General features: G+C 37.7%; 1 protein-coding gene across 3 annotated transcripts in view; it reads left to right on the forward strand.

The window, feature by feature from the left end:
- LOC128019622 (fibronectin-like) overlaps positions 1-16,392 on the forward strand; it is a 28,799-nt gene extending 12,407 nt beyond the window's left edge. For 2 of the 3 annotated variants that reach the window (XM_052605704.1, XM_052605706.1), the window contains 23 exons: positions 737-928; positions 1,371-1,643; positions 3,566-3,757; positions 3,844-3,933; positions 4,016-4,282; positions 4,377-4,493; positions 5,043-5,207; positions 5,356-5,511; positions 5,621-5,734; positions 6,348-6,617; positions 9,926-10,113; positions 10,533-10,620; positions 10,719-10,898; positions 11,008-11,097; positions 11,170-11,358; positions 11,451-11,540; positions 12,308-12,750; positions 13,342-13,480; positions 13,563-13,730; positions 14,151-14,276; positions 14,367-14,473; positions 14,625-14,741; positions 15,559-16,392. In XM_052605704.1, coding sequence (XP_052461664.1) covers positions 737-928; positions 1,371-1,643; positions 3,566-3,757; positions 3,844-3,933; positions 4,016-4,282; positions 4,377-4,493; positions 5,043-5,207; positions 5,356-5,511; positions 5,621-5,734; positions 6,348-6,617; positions 9,926-10,113; positions 10,533-10,620; positions 10,719-10,898; positions 11,008-11,097; positions 11,170-11,358; positions 11,451-11,540; positions 12,308-12,750; positions 13,342-13,480; positions 13,563-13,730; positions 14,151-14,276; positions 14,367-14,473; positions 14,625-14,741; positions 15,559-15,627 — 3,830 coding nt within the window. In that variant the 3' untranslated portion in view covers positions 15,628-16,392. The remainder of the gene's footprint in view (positions 1-736; positions 929-1,370; positions 1,644-3,565; positions 3,758-3,843; positions 3,934-4,015; positions 4,283-4,376; positions 4,494-5,042; positions 5,208-5,355; positions 5,512-5,620; positions 5,735-6,347; positions 6,618-9,925; positions 10,114-10,532; positions 10,621-10,718; positions 10,899-11,007; positions 11,098-11,169; positions 11,359-11,450; positions 11,541-12,307; positions 12,751-13,341; positions 13,481-13,562; positions 13,731-14,150; positions 14,277-14,366; positions 14,474-14,624; positions 14,742-15,558) is intronic. The other variant, XM_052605705.1, reaches the window with a different exon arrangement.
- Positions 16,393-17,140: the final 748 nt, after the last annotated feature.

Raw genomic sequence — 17,140 nt, forward strand, 5'->3', positions numbered from 1 at the left:
TTTTTCTGAAAATCACAAGTGACAGTAAAGGCATATTTATAATATGTACTAAATATTATTATATTTTAAAAAAATGATCTTTTGAACTTACAGAATTAATCAAAGAATCCTAAAATATGTAAAACAGTTTCCACAAACATATTAATCGACACAATTGTTTTCAGGATTGATAATATTGAGAAATGTTTCTTAAGAAGAAAATCTGCAATTTAGAATGATTTCTGAAGGATCACATGACACTGAAGACTCAAGCAATGATGCTGAGAATTCAGCTGAAAGTTTTTACTTGTATATAATAAAGACATTGTCTTTATTATAAATAATATATCATATATATTTATTATATATAATAGTAATTGAAATGAATAAAAGTAATGGAAATTTCTACAATGAATATACATATTTTCTAGTTCAACTCAGCTTTTGTTATTATTTATCAAAAAGAAAATGATTTCTGAGTGAATCATTCTCTTTAGCGGTTTGTTTTAAATAAAATCGCTCACACCAGTTTATAATATTCCAAATACATTAATCCCAATGTTCCAGTAATTGCATACAAACAATTAGAAAGGTTACTGTAAAGTCACGAAAATAAATTGTCAAAAAAAAAAAAAAAAAAATCCTGGAACACTTCATAATGAAAGTATGTTCTGTCCTTTCCCATATTAGCTCATTTGTTCTCCACGCAAATGTACTGCTTGGTATTTCCTTGGTAACCCTTGTTCTGTTCCCGCAGACATCACGGGTTACAGAGTGACCTGCACTCCCACCAAAAGGCAACAAGGGAACTCTATAGAGGAGTTTGTGAAGGCAGGACAGAACTCATGCACACTAGAGAATCTGAGTCCAGGAGTGGAGTACAATGTCAGTGTGTTTACGGTGAAGGATGGCATGGAGAGTGCTCCTGTCTCCACCACTGTGACTCCAGGTAAATACCTCATTTTTTGTTTGTAACTATGTATAAACTGGTAAAGCATATGCATTGTAATCTGGGCAGTACTTGCTTTTAATGTCTACAGATACATTTAAATACAGAGTACATGGAGATTACTGAATACACATTGCTTTCTGATTAATTTTCAAAAAAAGATTATATGTTTCTGTTGTCTGCATTAATCATAGTCAGATGATTTTGGCAAACAGAACATAAGAGCTCAATTTCATTTCACATTTTTGGTCCGTTTTATGAAAAAATGGCATTTATGAATTTTTTGATTGTTTTACTCTCATATCACAAATTCCTAACACTCATCTCCATGGTTCAGTATTCACAATATGAACAATGAAGGATCTGTTTTCCAGTCAGATGACTTACCTCTGTCTTTCTGTGTTGTGTCTATGTCGGGCCTCTGGTATCTTCTCTCACCCAGATGTGCCCAGAATAACTGACCTAAGCTTCATCAACGTCACTGACTCCACTATCGACCTCATCTGGAGTCCTCTTAACTCCACCGCCATTATTGGCTACCGCATTACGGTTTTGGCTGCTGGGGAAAGTGTCCCAATCTTTGTTGAATTTGTGGAGCCCACGACAGGCTTTTATACTGTGCACGGCCTGGAGCCTGGGATTGATTATGACATAACCATCACCACAGTCACAGAAAATGGAGAGAGCGAACCTATCCTCATCACCCAGCAAACAGGTAAGAGTTTGTGTGTGTGTATAACTATTCTTGTAGAGAAAAATTGCTGAACAAGGTCTCCAAGACATTATAGACAAGTAAATCGGTAACTATTTAGAATAGGGAACACGTTCACTATTAACTGAGAGTTTACCCTCAGTAAACTGTAAATTTGCTGCATATTAATCGTTAGCAAGGTAGTTGTAAAGTTTAGGTATGGGGTGGATAAAGGGATCTTTAATAAAGTGTTGCAGAATAAGGCATTAATGTGTGCTTTATAAGTACTGATACACAGCCAGTATGCTAGTAATATGCATGCTAATAAGCAACTAGTTAGTAGTGGGAATTTATCCTTAAAATAAAGTGTTTGCAGTAAATCTGAGGACAGATTGTCTTTATTGAGGACTTCCTAAGAGAAAAAAAGGTTTGTTGACCATTTAAAATAATGGTTTTGTATTTTGTATTTGTATAAGGGCTTAGTTCACCCAAAAATCAAAATTATGTCATTAATGACTCAACCTCATGCCGTTCCAAACCCGTAAGACCTCCGTTCATCCTTGGAACACAGTTTAAGATATTTCAGATTTAGTCCGATTTACTGTGACGTACGACGCACTCACAACAGACCCGGAAGAGAAGACAATGCTGAATAAAGTTGTAATTTTTGTTATATTTGGACCAAAATGTTTGATGTATTTTCATGGACAGTATACTGTACATACATTTTCAATGGAGGGACAGAAAGCTCTCAGACTAAATCTGAAATATCTTAAACTGTGCTGTGAAGATGAACGGATGTCTTACGGGTTTGGAACGACATGAGGGTGAGTCATTAATGACATAATTTTCATTTTTGGGTGAACTAACCCTTTAATCTGTTTTGAAATGTAATGTATTTCTATAATGGCAGCTGAATTTTCATCAGTCATTGTTCCAGTCTTCAGTTTCACAAGTGATTTGCTGCTTTGGAAACATTTCTTATCAGTGTTGAAAAAGTTGTGCTGCTTAATATTTTTACGGCAATCTTCTTTGAAATACTGTAGAAATCTTTTGTAATATTAGAAATATATTTAATGTAGCTTTTGACACATTTAATGCATTCTTGTTGAATAAAAATGTTCATTTCTTTAAAATAAATCTTAATGACAGCAAACCTTAAATGGCAGGGTATATAAAAATATATGGTTTAGAGTTGGATGTTAATGGGTAGTCAAAATAAGGAAGAAAAAAAAACAAAGTGCTCATTTAAGTGGTGGTCATATTTTAAAGGACTATTATTTCAGCTCTCCTTGGACTAGAAGTGGGAAAAAAACCTTAATGACCTGTTGGCCTAGATGATTGTGCTGTAAATCTTTCTCTTTATACTTGTTTAACATTCTTGTTTAACAACATTCTTACTTAAGTACATATAGCAGCCGTATCTCTTTCTGAAAGCAGATTGAGGAAAGGCTAGCAGCTGTGTCATGTCAACACTTTCTTTTTCTTTTTCATACACTTCCCCCTCTACTTTTATGTGTCTTTCTTCCTCAATTTGTTTTTGTTGAAGGAAACTGATGTGTAGTAGACACACCTGGCATCAGTCTGTGTGAAGTCTGCTTTCACATAAACAGATTCTCTGTAACACCTCTAAATATGGTGCTCATTTTCTCACTCTTTGACTCACCATTGGCCTTTAAAAGCAAGCCATAAAACTAGAGGTTCTGTATGTAGTTCAGTAGAATAATTTATTAAAATAGTATATAAATAATATAAAAAATAATACTGTTTGAGAACCCTCCAAAATGTGACACTGGTAAAACACCTGTAATAATATGCTGAAATATATTACAAAGATAAATCTTCCATCAAAAAACAAAAACAAAAAATCAATAAATAAAAAATAAAACACAGCAGCATTTGATTGGAAATAACGTATTCATTCAAATAATTTGTGTCTCTTTAAGCTGTCCCTTCCCCATCTGGCCTGTCATTTGGAGAAGTGACCGCAGACACCATGCTGGTGACCTGGAAAGCCCCTCAGGTGGCCAAATCCTCTGATATTGACCGCTACATCATCCACTATCATCCAGTCGATGATGACGATGACATAACTGAGCGCACCGTCGATGGAAACACAAGCTACGTCGTTCTTCGCCGTAAGTGACTTATGGCAGAATTGATTGTTTTAAGTTTTGTATTTTGTATTGAACACCCAGTAATGAGTCTCTCCATGTGATTTTAGATCTTGTGCCAAACACTGAGTACCTGGTGAGTGTGATTTGTGTTTATGAAGAGAGAGAGAGCTCACCTGCCATTGGCACTCAGAGAACAGGTGAGTTGGTTGGCTAAAACTGCGAAAATATATAGATTTGCATTACGATCTGTTTCATTGGCTGCATCCTTTGAATTCACAGTCTTTGATGCACCTGTCGGCCTGCAGTTCTCCGATGTTGGCACCAACTCCTTCACCGTACGCTGGCAGGCTCCTCAGGCTGTTATTTCAGGATACCGTATCCGCTACCAAATGGCCAGTGGGGGACGTGCTAAAGAGGAGAGACTGCCCCCATCGAGGAGCCATTTCACCCTCACAGGCCTGACCCCGGAGACCGAATACAGCATCAGCATCTATGCCGTCAGCAGACCCCGTGAAAGTCTGCCTCTAACTGGAACTCAGTCTACCAGTATGCTGTTACTTCCATCCTTTTGACTACTTATTGCAGCTAACTTTAGATCTAGATTAGTACTAATTGTCTCTCATTACTTTTTCTCTGTTAGTCTCTGATGCTCCCACTGACCTGGAAGTTATCTCCTCAACGCCAACCAGCATCACCGTTCGCTGGGACGCCCCCTCGGTCACTGTGAGGTACTATAGGATCACACATGGAGAGTCAGGTAGGTGAATGGATCCTATTGAAATAGTGTTGATAAGTTTATGTCACTTAAGGCCTGTTCACCCCAACACAAATATTCGGCATGACAATTCAGTCTGATTTTCACACACGATGGGCCTGTTCAAAACGATGCATAAAAAACAGCAGTTGGACTGAAAGAAAATTTAAAATGAAAAGAAGAAAAAGAAAATGACTCTGACAGCAGATGCTTCTTTTAGAAAAGCATAAATTGCCTTGGTCTCTCTGATGCTATGCAAGTTTATGTCTCTAACCTACGATGTCACAAAGAAAGTAAGTCAAATGGTATCAAATGTCATGATAAATCAGGTCTCCATTAAGACCCCTAAGTAATCCTATTGGCTCATCTAACTTATACACCACACATTTGCTCTTACCTTAAGGTAATTAAGAGTCGATACATATTTTAAATTAATATCATGTATGTTTGGCATAAATAATTTTATGTAACAGCTTCAGCTCTGGGTAAATGGGTAAATTCTCCAAATGGGTAAATTCTGTTGACTAAATTGTTCTGATTTTTCGCATCCAGGAGGTTTTGACGCTCCTCAGGAATTTACTGTCCCCGGCTCCCAGTCTACTGCTACTATTGAAGGCCTACGTCCAGGGACCGATTATACTATCACTGTTTATGCTGTAACAGGCAGAGGGGACAGCCCTGCGTCCAGCACCCCCATCCATGTTATACACAGAACAGGTAAATCGAGGCATGTCTGTCAGGTCTTTGTTGGTTGGTTTGACTGACTTTTTAGGATTTAGAAAGACAGGATGGTGTTAAATTATAGCATATCACTCAGTTGAGAGCGAAATGTTATAAATAATGGACTTTGTTTCTTTAAAAATAGATATTGAGTCTCTATCAAAGATGGAGGTGACTGATGTGAAGGACAACACTATTACTGTACGCTGGAGCCCAGCAGTGGGCCCTATCTCAGGGTATCGTGTCATGGGAACGCCACTAAATGGACAGGGTCCTACTTTCTCTGAAGTGGTCGCACCAGGTATATCACGCTCAATAAAAGTATTGTGTTGTGCCTACTTTTGAAATGAAGGAGGTAATGCTGTCAAAATGAGAGTTACATAGCTGTGTTTTTCCACATGTAATTGCAGACCAGACTGAAATAACGTTCTCTGGCCTGATGCCGACAGCGGAGTACACTGTCAGTGTGTATGCTTTGGGACAGGACGGAGAGAGGCCCCCTCTGGTTGAAACTGTAGTCACAAGTAGGTGCACTATGGAGTCTCATAGTGTGTAAAAAGTGATTGGATCCCTTGTGAAACAGAAGTACACTTTAGCATATTTTAAAAAGAGTACTTATTACAGAAATTATGTACTTTAAGTGAAAATTTTGCATGTTAAAATGCAATAAAAAAATTTAATAGATTAAATTTTTATTAAATGCAATTAGCTAAACATTAGAATACTTTTAGACCCAAGTACTTTACATGTACTTTAATATTACCTCATCAAAAAGTACTTATTTAAAGCATAACTGTTATTTAAAATGTACTTTAAAGTTGTAATTTGACATTATCACAAAGTGTACATTTTAAATATGCACTTAAGTGTTTTAAGTCATAAGTGTAAGTACACTTAAGTGGACTTATTTTTATTAATATCATTATTAATTTACTATATATAATATATTCTTAAGTTAGTACTACAAGTGCATAATTAGTTCAGTTAAGTTCTCTTTTTCACAAGAGGTGTTAAAGATTTATGAAAGTATCATTGTTCATTTTTCAACTGGTAAATATTCAAAAATATTGCAGATGTAATGACATCAGGTTTTACTGAAACCGATTAATTCATAGATTCAAATATGTCTTTCTCTAGCAGTGGATAAACCCAAAGATCTGTCCTTCACTGATGTGGACTCATCGTCCATGCGCATCTCCTGGGAGGGTCCTGATGGAGTGGTCTCCTCTTATAGAGTGTTGTACTACAGTCCAGAGGAGGGAGAGAGAGAGCTGTTCCCTGCCCCACGTGGGGATGATGAGTCTGCAGTGCTGCATGGCCTCAGACCGGGCACAGAATACACTGTTAAAGTCATCGCACTGCATGACCGGACCCCCAGCACTCCACTGGAGGGCACTCAGACAACAGGTATTACTTTAAACAGCTGCTCTCCCACTATATAAGATCAGATCTACCAAAATTCAGTTTTTCCAATTATAATAATCATTTAAATGTATAATAATAATTTAAATAATATTTATAAAGTTTTAATTTATTATATACAGTATAAACATAAATTCATTATAAATTCTGCAAATTTTTGAGTCTTTACTATAAATCTTTGATGCATTAGTTCTGCACTGAAAGAAACCCAAAATCATTCAGTTAAAGAGAGGTGTGCTTTCATTTTTCCAAGCAACAAAAACAAATAAACATAAAAAATTGATTGTGTTTTCCATAAAATTCTTAAGCAGCACAACTGTTTTGAACAATAAATATTTCTTGAGCACCAAATCATAGTGTTAGAATGATTACTGATGGAAAATGTGACTTGAGTAATGATGCCGAAAATTCAGCTTTGCCAGAAATTAGTGCTGCCAATCGATTAAAAAAAATTAACTAATTAATCGCACAATTTTTTAAAATTAATCGCGATTAATCGCGATTAATCGCAATTAAAAGACTGAAACTTTTTGGATATGTAAATGTAAAATGTAAATAATTAATGTAAACTCAAGACAAAGAAACTATTTAAATTCAAAATATGATTGTTTATTGGAATTTTTGTTTAACTTGTAACACAGATTTTCTCATGTAAACAACATACCTGCAATAAACCCTCAATATCCTCCAAATTAACTGTTGGCTTGAAAGCCATATTTATTACAGAAATAAAAACACAGGCATGTAAGTACCATTTGAATTTCAAAACAATCAATGCCAAAAAAAAACAAAAATGATTTCCACGTTGAATTCTAAGTGGACTGCAAAAAAATTCCAAAGTATAGTCATTGCCAGTGCTTTAAGTGGGCCGGTATGCACAGGTACTCAGTACCACCACTTCCAAATGTAGCTCTTGAGCGTACCGCCACCTCTCCGTGTGCCCAGAACGTGCTTGTAGCGTACCGGTACGCTCATTTGGACATCTGTTTTAATAGAGGTTTTAATCTTTTACCTGCACTGCCGATTTTCAGAGCGCCCTTCACAATGCAAGCTTCCTAATTCATCCCACCCAGAGCAGAAACTACATTACCCATTCACCCTTAAGTTATACAAGTGAATAGCGCATGTGTCGCTTTTCCCACTGTTAAGTGTCAACAACTCAACGTGGCCGGAGAAGGTGTGTGAAACTCGTTGTGAGTTATACTAAAGCAAAATCTTGAGTATTTATTGTCTGATAAACATTAAAAACTGTCTGCGGAGGTTGAGTCGTCCTGCAGCCAGCCCCCGCTGGCTGCTTGGCTGCAGCATCTTTTTTCTAAGTTCTAAAAAAAATACCGTAGACGGCAAGGCACAAATTTAGATATTCATTTATCTAATTAATCTATAGCCTATGCACAAAGACAATATGATCTTTTTGTCCCCTTTGTGTTTTAAAGCTTGATGAAGAGAGAGAGCGCAAGTTGCTGCAGCTGCGAGGACAGTGATGCACGCGCACAGGAGTGATTGACAGTTCGCGGCACTGTGTACAAAAAATACTCCGCTACACAATTATTTCTTTGTTTTCGTTTAAGCTTATTAACGTTAGCGTTACAGAAAGGTCTGATTTACGCACTGTTACAGTCATTGTTTTTTTTTTTTAAACAATGACATTTGAGTTCATGATTTTAATGTTGCTGTTTCTTGTGGCAGACTAAATGATGAGTAATGTTTCTTGTGGCAGACTGAAGAGTAATCCGGCAGAGTTTTATACTGAAACTTTCCGTCTAAAAGTCCTTCCTTGGTCTTATCCATATTTCTTTGCACGTTGAACACACATAGGCCTCAACTGCAAATAAAAAAAACTGCAACCGCGTTAATTGCGTTATTTTTTTTTTAACGCGTTAAATATTTCAAATTAATCGAATGCGTTAACGCGTTAATTTTGACAGCACTACCAGAAATAAATTATATTTTAAAGGGGGGGTGAAATGCTCGTTTTCACTCAATATCCTGTAAATCTTGAGTACCTATAGAGTAGTACTGCATCCTTCATAACTCCAAAAAGTCTTTAGTTTTATTATATTCATAAGAGAAAGATAGTCTGTACCGATTTTTCCCGGAAAAACACGAGCGCCTGGAGGCGTGACGTGTGGGCGGAGCTAAAGAATCACGAGCGCCAGTAGGCTTTTGCATGAGAGCGTTTGGAAGCTGTGACACCGTGAGGACAAAACCAACCAAAACAAACCATGGCTAACAGTCAGATTCAGCGTATAATTATGTTCCAGAATCAGATCCCGAGGCTGAAACTGAACGAGAGCAGCAGCAGCAACGACTCGCTCCGAGCGGGGCTCGAACCCTGGTCTCGGCATGGGAGGCGGACGCACTAACAAGAAGGCAGAGATATTTGAAGCAGTTTTACTCACCACCTGCGGTTCCAACACACGATCGTGGCCCTTTTTCGTTGGGATTGCATCATCCTTAAGAAATAAACGATACGCAAATCCGTCGTCAAACTGGGCCATGTTTGTAAAACAAGCATCTTCGAAATGCAGGGAACAAACACAAACACTTGTACAACTGCGTTGATGCTCTGTAAAAATAAACTCCATCCACTGGTCCCTTAATGCTGTTTTTTTTTTGGTAATCTGTGCAGGGTTGTCTTGCCCTGGCAACCAAAAATACACTTCTTTTGTGACATTTCGCAACGCTCTCGCTCTGATCAGTGAAGTCTGTTGTGCTCTCAGTGCTCTGCTATACGGGAGCGCGCGCTCTTCCGGCAGACATGCCCTAGGACCCATATAAGGAAATTCCGCTCCATCTAACGTCACACAGAGCCATACTCGAAAAAAAACTTTCCGAAACTTGTGACAAACCGGAAGGAGTATTTTTGGAACAGAAATACTCCTTCAAACTTACAACTTAATTTTTGAAACTTTGTCCATGTTTAGCATGGGAGTCCAACTCTTTAACAGTGTAAAAAACTCAGTAGGCATGAAATATCATTTCACCCCCCCCCCCCCCCCCCTAACATATTCAAATAGAAAACAGCTATTTTGAATTGCCAAACGATTTCACATTATTATCGTATATACTATTATACAGACTAGTACTGTGTTTACTGTATTTTTTACAGTAACTTTTGTAGCCACCTAGCAATCACCCAGAACACCTTAGCAACTGCACAACAACATGTTAAACACAAACAATACTATCCTGTTAACCATTACAACATCGCAGTATTGTGGCAGTGAGTCTCATGTTCAAATCTGGTAATATACTTAATGTTTCATAAGTGTTCCCTTCTCACCCTGTAGCTATTCCTGGGCCCACAAGTCTGCATTTCTCCCAAGTGGGTCCAACATCGTTCACTGTCTCCTGGTCTTCTTCTGACATAAGGCTGACAGGTTACCGTGTGGTCATCACCCCCAAGAGCAAGAATGGACCCACTAAAGAGGACAACATCTCCCCTGACTCGACTGAGTTCCACGCTACCGGACTCATGGTGAATAACCACCTTATACTGCAGAAGTTAATTCTCTCAAAATGTTAACCTAACGTTAACAATATTAGACAAAATGTTGGACAAACTGCTTTTTTTTCATGTTACGTGCTATGCTTTCATGCTTTTCATGCCAAAAGGTCCTTCAAAACAGCGCTGAGGGGTTTCATGGAAAAATCCAAACAGCTGTTATGCATTTATTTCTTGATTTTTAGCTGTGGTTATGGGTTACTGGTAGTCAGAGAGCAATGCTAATCTCCATCAGGCAAACCTCACGTTGTACATCTACCTTGTCATTTTGGTCAGTGGGTATATCAAAGGTTAAAGCCTGTACCAGATTGTTTCAGAAAATTATATGGTGTTTAGTGAAGCACATTTTCAAGGCTTTGCTTAATTTTTTCCTCTTGTATGTGTGTTCCTAGCCTGGCACTGATTATGAAGTGGAGGTTTATGGTGTGAAGAACTCTCTCACCAGCCGTCGTGTCAAGGGAGAAGTCACAACACCTGACAGTAAGCCACTTTCCCTAAAACAGCTCTGAATTACACACGCATTCTCCACCAATTTGCTGTGTGCTGGCCAAAACTCAATCTAGATCTCATTTTCCCAGACATCAGTCCACCTCGACGTGTCCGTATATCCAATGTGCAGGACTCCTCCATCACTCTCACCTGGCGCTCTAAGATTGAGGACATCTCTGGCTTCCTGGTAGAAGCCACACCCACCGCAGGCAGCCATAATCCTATCCAGAGAACCATTGAGCCTGATTCACGCACCTACACCATTACTGGTACAACACAGTACAGTGATAGCTTGTATTACAGGCTGTAACAAATGCTTTGTAAATATTCGTTTTGAAAAATGAGATTGATCTGATCATATTATTATGCTTTCTAAAGGTCTGGAGCCAGGAACCACTTATAAGATCAAAATCTATACTCTGAATGGAAGCGCACGTAGTGAGCCTTTCAACCTTACAGCTACTACAGGTACCTTGTAACATATAATATAACATAACATAACATTATTATTTTTTATTAAACTATTTAATATATTTTCAGCAAGACCAGTTATCAGCCCATCCACAAACCTCCATTTCACCTCTCTGACTCCTACTTCAATCTCCTTTACCTGGGAGCCTTCACGAAGCACTATCACAGGATACTATGTGACCTATGAAGAGGCTGGAGACGTTCCTACAGAGGTGACCCCTCGACCTCAGGCTGGCAGGACCTTTGCTTCCATCTATGGTACTGTTCTTTCCATGTTTATGGCCCTTTATTTCTCCCATTATTTATACTGATAGTTTTTTATTAACATTTTTTGTGGTCTATATGTGCAGGTTTGAAACCAGGCACTGAATATGTTATCAAGATTGTGGCATTAAATAATGCTCAGAGAAGCATTCCACTCATTGGAAAGGCAAGAACTCGTAAGTACTTTTTATGTTTGCAGCCAGTAAGATTTAAAAAAATGTTTTTAAAATAAGTCTCTAATACTCTCCAGGGCTGCTTTTATTTGATCAAAAATAAATTAGAAATGGTCATTGTGAAATTTAACAATTTAAAAGAACTGTTGTTTCTTAATATATTTTTGAATATCTTTAATTCCAGTGATGCCAAATCTATTTTTTTTTTGCATCATTACTCCAGTCTTCATTGTAACATGATTCATCAGAAATCTTTCTAATATGCTGAGTTGCTGCTCAAGAAACATTTCTTATTATCAGTGTTAAAAGTGTGGACATTTTGATAGTTTTTCAGAATTCTTTGAATCCTTCAAAAGAACAGCATTTGTTTGAAATCTTTTGTAACATTATATTTGACACTTTTGATCAATTTAATGTGTCCTTGCCAAATAAAAGTATTTGTTTCTTTTTACCCCCCAAACTTTGGAACTGTAGTGTTCTTCAACATCTACAAAATAGTTTGGTCGTACTATTTGCACTCAAACAGTTATTATAATACATTTATGATATGTAATACAGCTATTAATACATATGAATAGCAAAGCTGGTGATGTGTATTATATAATATGCTGCTCTTTTTTTTACATGACTTTAATTCAAAATAAATAAATGCAGGTCAGATATAAGCAAAGCACAATGAATCAAATGCATTGCACATTTCCCTCTGCTGATAACATATGTTATTGCATTATTTTGCTCATTTGCTTACCCCAACACAATTTTCCCTCTAGAACTGGAAAGTCACCAGCTGACCCCCCAGCTCCCTGTCCCCATCCGACCCAGCCATGACATCCTGGATGTGCCAGAGGACAACAACCATGTGCATATGCTGGGGCCAAACAGACACAACACACAGGAGCAGCAGGGCCAACACATCTACACTGAATATCAGAGCTTCAACCTGGGCAATAACGACCAGCAGCCTCACCCCCCTAGCCACCGCAAGCCCCTGGTCTACATCCCCCCGCCAGGAGCAGATGGCCAGAGAGTGCCAGTGGTGCAGGTGAGCGAGGGGCCTGAACCTGGCTTCCCCTTCAGTGGCCTTTACAATGAGACAAACCTGCCCCAGGAAGCTCAGACTCAGACCACAATCATGTGGCAGCCTGTGCCGCACACCTCAGAGTATGTGGTGTCATGCAGTCCCATTACAGAGATCAACGAGAAGACCTTCCAGGTGAGTAAACAATCATGTCTGATATTAAAAATTCCTGTAATTTTTTACAGTGTTTTATCCACACACTACAGTTTAAATGTTAAAAGTTTGGTACAGTAAAAACAGTAATATTGTGACATGCTATTACAATTTAAAAGACCGGTTTTCTTTTTTATTTAAAAATGTAATTTTATATACTGATGGTACTCAAGATATTTTATCAAGAAACCATAATGCATTTTTTCATATATATCATATAAATATATATATATATACAAACAAACACCGAATTAGTAGTGTATATCAATAATTCCTGATGGAAGCCACATCTAAATAAAGATAATTTCATGTTTTACTGTACATTACTGTGGTAGAAAGTAAATTATCGAATGGTCATTAAAGAGTTGGTTTGATCAAGGTGAAGATAGACATTTCAGGGTGAAAAATTAAATGCAATAATTATATAATGAAACATATACACATGGAAAGTATAAAAAATAAGTAAAATGTACTTGTTTGGTTCTTTATACTACAGCTACTAGCTATTGATGTTTTATTTTATGTATGATATTATCAGTGATTATTAATTAATACACTCTCTTTCTCCTTCAGGTGCGTCTGCCTGGCACATCCACTAGCGCTACACTGATCGGTCTCACCTCTGGTGCCTCCTATCATGTTCTTGTGGAGTCTGTCAACGGAGACCAGCAACAGAAAGTCCTGGAAGATGTCGTGACTGTCGGAAACAGTGGTAAATCATCCCTAACCCCAACAAATTTGTAACCATATTTCAGAAGTGTACAAGCTTGTCCCTGACTCGTCATATTCTGTAGTTCCAGGGGCTGGAGTGATTCCCACAGGCAGGGATGTGTGCTATGACACATTCACCGCCACCTATCATGAGGTGGGCGCAGAATGGGAGCGCATGTCAGAGACGGGCTTTAAACTCTGGTGCAAGTGCCTTGGCCTCGGCAGTGGGCATTTCAGATGTGATTCATCCAGTGAGTGAATGAGCAGTGCTGCTACATGCTAAACACCACACCTCACTCTAGCATGGGTGACCGTTTGCCAGTTAAAGACATATTTCATATTTTTGCTACACTTGAGTATACACTTGAGATTTTTAGCGAAGTAAAACACAAATGTAGAGTTCATTTCAATACTGTTGCCCATGCTAGCTTTTCCTGACATGTTTGTAGAGGTTATCAAACATGGCAGGCAGAGATGAGGTGGCTCCTGTCTCAGATCTGTATTGTCAGCCTTTAACCAGACAAAATTGAACTCTGAGATTAGCTTATTATGTGCAATAACCACTGTATGAATGTGTGCAAAGGATGAATTCACTGGAAACTCTCAAATGTCTTTCTCTATACACATTTGAAGATTTACGTACTAACCAACACACATCTTTGCGTCTACAGAGTGGTGCCATGATAATGGCCACAATTACCAAATCGGTGAGAAGTGGGACCGTCGTGCTGAGAACGGTCACATGATGAGCTGCACCTGTCTGGGCAACGGAAAAGGAGAGTTCAAGTGTGAACCCAGTAAGAAGAGTTTTTCAACAGTTGAGTCTATGCAACTTTTATGAAAATGTAACGGTTGGTCGGTTGATTGACGTTCATCGTCTGCTGTAGATGAATCCACCTGCTATGATGACGGGAAGCTGTACCAGGTGGGCAACCAGTGGCAGAAGGAGTATCTCGGAGCAATTTGCACATGTACCTGCTATGGAGGACAACAGGTAACACTAGGTTTTATGTCTTCTCTATGTTTCAAATTGTTTTTACATATGAAGGAGTTTCCATACACACACACACACACACACACACACACACACATATATATATATATATATATATATTCCCATGTTAAAAACCATGCTGTCTCCCCAGGGCTGGCGCTGTGAGAACTGTCGTCATCCTGGTGCTGAAGTTGACGTGGACCTCATTCAGCCTCCATTGCACACTGATAATTACGACCGCTACAGAGAGAATGCCCTACGCAAACTGGTGAGTCTTTTATAGATGTGACAGACAAAGGCTCAGAAAAAAGAAAAGAAGAACCAGATAGTTTAATTATAGCAGATATTGTATAGCATCATGTACTATATACATTCAGAAGAGTCGGTAAGATTTTGAATGTATTTAAAATACATTCTCTTTTGCTCATCAAGACTCCCTTTACAGAAAAAAAAAAAAACAATACAACTTTTTTTTACTATTATTCCTGTGATGCATAATAGCTGATTTTTTAGCATCATTACTTCAGTATTCAGTGTCACATGATCTTTCAAAAATCATTCTAATGTCTGATTTGCTACTTAGGAGACATTTCTGCATTCTTAGAATAAAAAGATTGAAAAATAGATAGCATTTATTAGAAAAAGTAAAAACATTCATAATGTTACAAAAGATTTGTCACATTTGATCAATTTAATGCATCCTCACTGAATAAATCTATTAATTTATTTCAAAAAATACATTTTATCGACCTGAAACCTTAGAATGGCAGCATATATATTGTATTTCATGGACTGTATATATTGTATATGATTATATTTATAATTATAGTGGATAATTTAAGGAGGTTAAAGAGTTGGAGGGATTTGTGATGTCTTTCGAAAAGAAATTATTTTAGACATGGAGTTTGTTTTTATATTTTTATACAATTATGGACCCCAACTTTTTTTTTTTTTTAAATGATGTGCACTGCTTAATCGTACACAATCAGATACATAACATGCATTTCAGAAAGTAGTAAGTAAGATTTTGAAAATGTTTGGATTTTGCCATAAAACAAATGTGCATTTTTACTTTTCCCCAACAGAACATTCAATGTCCAATCGAATGTCTGAGACCAGACCTCTTAGCAGATGCTCAGAGCCCTCCCGAATAAAGTGTCTATCAGTTTTGCCCAGTAATGGAGAAGACATGACCCCCAGAGACTGTATCTATCTCCTTTAGTGCCTCTCTGTCCTCATCTTCACTCACACTGCAAACTCTGTCCTGCTGCTTCCACCCGTGACGTCACGCCCAGAGACAAAACCTCTCACTCTTCTGTTTGGTCGAGTCTGCAGCCAGTCTTCCTCTGCATAGTGGATGGAAGGACACCATCCATTTACATTGAGATTCCACTAGTTTGAAGTTTAGCTGTTTTTCCACATCCTCTGGAAACTCAAATCAGTGGATCACATCAGCAGAGAATCAACACATTTTGCCTTTTTGTGTTTTTTTTTTTTTTGTATTATTGCCTTTTGTCTGATTGTGTTTTTTTTTTTTTTTGGCTTTTATGATTTTGTTACTTTTTGTGTATTTTTTTGTCAGTGATCAAAACGTTTATTGGTGTTAATTTCTAAAACAAGCACTGTCTTAAACAATGAAAACCTTTGTGCCTTGTAGGCATCCTTTTTGTATGCTGTAATATTCACCCCTCCCTAATCTGATTGGTTGATTGATCTGTGGCCTTTGTGTTCATCAGGAGACAAAGGAAAGCACTGATGATGAAGTTACCTTTATTTTATTTTATTTATCCCTTTTCTGATATGTTTTGATGGAATGCAGATTATGGGTGTATACTGTTTTTATGTTTGTGTCTTAGGTGCCAAAGTCTTAACTACTGTGGACAAAAATACTTTTTAATAAAACATTTTTTACATTGTGATTCAAAGCCTTTTTGTCAGAAGCTTCAGTGGCACTAAAGCAGCATTCAGCTGGCATTTTCTTGTGGTTTTGATGAGGATAGCAGATATCAGCATGCAAAGTTTCTGTAAAATGTTTTAACCAGAAACGTCTGCTTGTAAGTGGCATTAAAGAAATATAACACATGCAATAATTTGAAACACAAATGTCCAGATACTTTATTGGCCACTATATTTTAGTAACATACTTAAATGGTTCGTTCACCCAAAAAGGAAAATGATGTCAATAATGACTCACTGTCATGTCGTTCCAAACCTGTAAGACCGCCGTTCATCTTCAGAATATATTTTGGATTTAGTCAGAGAGCTTTCTGTCCTTCCATTGAAAGTGTGTGTACGGTATACTGTCCATGTCCAGAAAGGTAAGAAAAACATAATCAAAGTAGTCCATGTGACATCAGAGGGTCCGTTAGAATTTGTTGAAGCATCAAAAATACATTTTGGTCCAAAAATAACAAAAACGACTTAATTCAGCATTGTCTTCTCTTCTGGGTCTGTTGTTAGCACGTTCAGAATATATTTTGGATTTAGTCAGAGAGCTTTCTGTCCTTCCATTGAAAGTGTGTGTACGGTATACTGTCCATGTCCAGAAAGGTAAGAAAAACATAATCAAAGTAGTCCATGTGACATCAGAGGGTCCGTTAGAATTTGTTGAAGCATCAAAAATACATTTTGGTCCAAAAATAACAAAAAACGACTTAATTCAGCATT

The sequence above is a fragment of the Carassius gibelio genome, chromosome A9, assembly GCF_023724105.1.
Source record: "Carassius gibelio isolate Cgi1373 ecotype wild population from Czech Republic chromosome A9, carGib1.2-hapl.c, whole genome shotgun sequence".
NCBI classification, from domain to species: domain Eukaryota; kingdom Metazoa; phylum Chordata; class Actinopteri; order Cypriniformes; family Cyprinidae; genus Carassius; species Carassius gibelio.